Source organism: Vigna unguiculata, chromosome 9, assembly GCF_037176805.1.
Source record: "Vigna unguiculata cultivar grain cowpea cultivar isolate G323 ecotype 2 chromosome 9, ASM3717680v1, whole genome shotgun sequence".
Taxonomy (NCBI): Eukaryota; Viridiplantae; Streptophyta; class Magnoliopsida; order Fabales; family Fabaceae; genus Vigna; species Vigna unguiculata.
In genome coordinates this window covers 20,265,001-20,268,992 of record NC_140800.1, presented here as the reverse complement: position 1 = coordinate 20,268,992, position 3,992 = coordinate 20,265,001, and the positions used below count along the sequence as shown (strand labels likewise).

General features: G+C 33.0%; 1 protein-coding gene across 1 annotated transcript in view; it reads right to left on the bottom strand.

Annotated features, from left to right (window-relative positions):
- Positions 1–761: 761 nt before the first annotated feature.
- The window catches only part of LOC114162411 (nucleotide pyrophosphatase/phosphodiesterase-like), a 3,796-nt gene continuing 565 nt past the window's right edge, over positions 762–3,992 (bottom strand). The window contains exons 2-12 of the mRNA XM_028046282.2: positions 3,689–3,780; positions 3,384–3,456; positions 3,164–3,286; positions 2,989–3,081; positions 2,651–2,780; positions 2,429–2,510; positions 2,206–2,338; positions 1,882–2,087; positions 1,662–1,787; positions 1,258–1,567; positions 762–1,177 (exon numbers count right to left, since the gene is read on the bottom strand). Of these exons, the coding sequence (XP_027902083.1) occupies positions 872–1,177; positions 1,258–1,567; positions 1,662–1,787; positions 1,882–2,087; positions 2,206–2,338; positions 2,429–2,510; positions 2,651–2,780; positions 2,989–3,081; positions 3,164–3,286; positions 3,384–3,456; positions 3,689–3,780 (1,674 nt within the window). The 3' untranslated portion in view covers positions 762–871. The remainder of the gene's footprint in view (positions 1,178–1,257; positions 1,568–1,661; positions 1,788–1,881; positions 2,088–2,205; positions 2,339–2,428; positions 2,511–2,650; positions 2,781–2,988; positions 3,082–3,163; positions 3,287–3,383; positions 3,457–3,688; positions 3,781–3,992) is intronic.

The following is a 3,992-nucleotide window of genomic DNA, read 5'->3' as shown; positions in this document are numbered from 1 at the left end:
TTTTGGGTTGTGAAAATCGCAAATGTGCAGGGTGTTCTGGAAAATAGGGGCTCTGGAAAAATTCCTAGGAGCTAGTGCCTGTTAGTGCAGGGTGATCCGCCAGACAAAAAGGGAAATTGGGTCAGGGAGCTAACGCCTGGATTTTGATAAACGATAGAATTGTTTTTATTTTTGAACGGTTTAGTATATGTCCTAGAAATAAAATATAATTTTTTATTATATTTGTAGTTTTTAGGGTTAAATATGTTTTTGGTCCCTCAAGTTTGAGCCCAATTTGGGTTTAGTCCCTCATCAAAACTTTTGACCAATTTAGTCATTCATCTTCCAAAATGTGTGAATTTAGTCCTTTTAACCAAATTTTGTTAAGTTTATCTGACATTTCAAGCGCATTTCATGATAGTATTTAAATTATTTATACTGTTTGACACATTTTTGCTTCAATGTTAACTTAAATACTATCATGAAATGCGCTCGAAACGTCAGATAAACTTAACAAAATTTGGTTAAAAGGACTAAATTCACGCATTTTGAAAGATGAAGGACTAAATTGGTCAAAAGTTTTGATGAGAGACTAATTCCAAATTTCGCTGAAACTTGAAAGACCAAAAACATATTTAACCTTAGTTTTTATCTAGCATCGTACTTTTACTATATTTTCTCATATATATATATATATATATATATATATTAACTTAACTAATATATGTATATTATTAATTTATAATATAATATAAACATTTAAAAAATTGGGAACGTGTGTGTAGTAATTTTAAAATAATATCTTGTTAAGTCATGAATGAAGTTCTAGTTATTTAGACAATGTTTTATTTCATTGAACAGCATACAAAGTCTACAATGGACATAACATAACTCAAGTTGCTAGAGTGGTTTTCTCACAACCATCATGGACACAAGCCAAAACATCTTTGTAGTCTCTTGAAATGGTAAAAGAGTCATAGACCTTTCCATCACTACTTTTCTTGTAGTCAAACAAGAGATACGAATGATTGAATGCAGTTAGTTTGGAAAATCCGAAGTCACGGTCTCTGTAAAGACTCCAAACAGGGGGTGCTGAGGTGAAGTCAGACAAGTGACTTCCCCCTCCGCCAACAACAACATGAATTGTTCCATTCACTGTGCCAGAATAATGATGCTTTTCTGAATTCACACATTGATTCTGCATCATGTGCATAGTTAGAAAAAAACAATGCTAAATTGAAATAAGAAACAATGTTTGTAGATGTTAGATATAAATACCTGATAAATGGGACATACTCTTTCATAGTTATGAACATGACCATAAAATGCAATGTCTACTTTGTACTTTTGCCAAAGTTTCTGCAAACTTTCCCTTCCCATGGGCTCTTCAAACGAGCCTTCCATTCCATACCATAGATTAGAGGAGTACCCAAGGGGACGATGAGCTGAAAATATTAACCACGGTTGATGTTTTCTATCTACTGTTGCAAGACATTGCTCAATGAATTTGTATTGTTCTGATCCTTCTCTCCAATCATGCTCACTATCTGCTATGCAAAAACGAAATAGGCCATAATCTGCTTTATACCTGCGCATTTCCAATTTCCATCATTTATTACAAACTAAAGAGGGTAAAACTGAGTCCTAAATCTTAATTGTTGCAATGGGTTAACGTAGCATACCAGAATTTCGCTCTATTTTCAGCAGGAAAATAGTACATAGTTTCTGCAGGAACTCCACACTCTCCACCTGAATCAGGAGTATCAAAAAATGATCCTGTGTTTGGCCAATCACGTTCATGATTTCCACTACAATATGAATGAACCAAATATTTAATGTCGGATAAGGTGCAAAAATTTGATTTAAATGTCAATGACATGAATTAGTTCCTATCTAACAAACCTTGCAATCATGTACGGTACTGTTGATGAAATTTCTTGCACTTGAGCTGTGAATTGATCCCACTGTGAAATGTACCCATTTGCATAAGGCAAATCCCCTATGTGGAACACAATGTCATAATTGTCTAAATCCTTTATAAGTTGGTCGGTTGTGTTTAGTGAACCGGGTTGGTAATTTGCATATTCATTTGAACCATCGCGCTCAGCCTAATATATAAACAAAAATAATTACTTTCACATTTCATTAATCATGCTTACAAATGTAGTTTTTATTTAAATATTCAAAATAAATGATCATAATAAAATTATAAATTAATTACGCTACCTTTCCCATGTCACCAAATATGACAACACGTTGCAAAGAGTTCTGGCCAGGATATGGGGATGCCTTAAATGAATACTTCTTACTCCATATATAAGTGCCATCAGACAACATATGTCCCAACCTATATGTGTACCTAAGTAAATGAACCAAACAAAACTATTTAAAACAAAATACAATAACTTGTCAAAGTGACATAAACATAAAAGGATAGTTTCAAACACACCTCAAATTTGGCCACAATTCTTTTAGAAAACTTGTGTGTATAAATCCAGGGTCACGCCAACCAACAGTTCGTGCAGGTGCACCTAAAATGAATTATAACAATTTTAACAAAGCATTATGAGAATTGTAGTATTGTGGTTCATAATTAAGCAATTTTCCATGTAAACTTGGACTGTGTAATAAGCAAGCACTTTCGTGCTAACGACAAGGAAATATTTCATACCACACATGCTGTTACGATTGAATGTCAATGTTCCAGCAGGACTTCGTGCTTGCTTTCTTCCTTTAGGACCCCATTCAACAAAAGGCACAGCTTCCTTTATATCATATCCACTTGTCCATGTAATAGTCATCTGTATCAGACAACGATTCTCTTAAAATAATATTCTTCTGCATTTATCTCATTCACCAATTTTTAATAAAACAATTCATAACAGTGGTTACACAGGTGAATTTTTAATAAAACAATCCAATAACAACAGTTTCAAACCTTAACATTAATTCAGACAATGAATTGACAAACACATAAGCTAGGGTTTGGCAGAAGTAGATAAAACTTACTTCATCCCACGACTTTCCTAGAGCAAGGCGTGGATACACAGGTGCTTTAGGATTTGCAAATGAAATGGAATTGGAAACAGAAACAAGTCTAGGCTGCAAAGGGTTCAATAATTTAGATAAGAAAACGGAAAATGAAGAGATATCCAACAACATAGGATTGGGAAAAATAGTTTACGTTTGATAAGCCACCAGAAAATAATGCAAAGGAGAAATCTGAACGTTGATTGATCAACTGGAACTTCAAAGTAGCTTTCCCGGTTTTTGTGTATTTAGAATTAGAATCGTTAGCGTACTTGTACTGATACAAAGATTCAAAAAAATCACGTGAGAAATTCACCATTGTTAAAAGTGTTTTTAAATCTGCAAGTTAGCCATGTAGGGTTGCATTTAACTACCTTTATTGGAGCAGTGCATATGTATGGTTCCTCTACCCACCCAACGCCACCGGTGTACGGACATGTTGATGAACTGTGATGTAAAATAAAATGCATTTCTTTTGTCTCAGTTTTATAATATATAGTAAAATTAAGAATGTGTGCTCTTTGGCAAAGTGTTCATGGCACAAATTAGATTATGAAATAATCGAAAAGCAACTTTATTTATGAATCTATTTGATAATTACGAACGAGTTGATAATATTTTTCATATATAATTAATATTAAATATCTATCGATTGTGAGTAAGATGATTTGAAGATTACTTGAAATTTGCGGGAGAGAAAATTCCAACCCAGTCATCTACATATGGTTCTGGAGACTCAATTTCTACCGTCACCCATTCAATATCCTCGCCCTGCAACGTAAAACCACAACAATAAGAAAAATTCTAAACCCAAAAATAATATTCACAAAGCATCAAACAAGATTGAAATTGATTTCCAGACTAATTATCTATTGTCAATATATTAAGGATAAATTGAATAAGTTCATAATTACTTCATTAAATAAAAAAAAAAATTATTTTTATTCGTTAAAACTAAACTAAAACAAAACCACAATTATAAT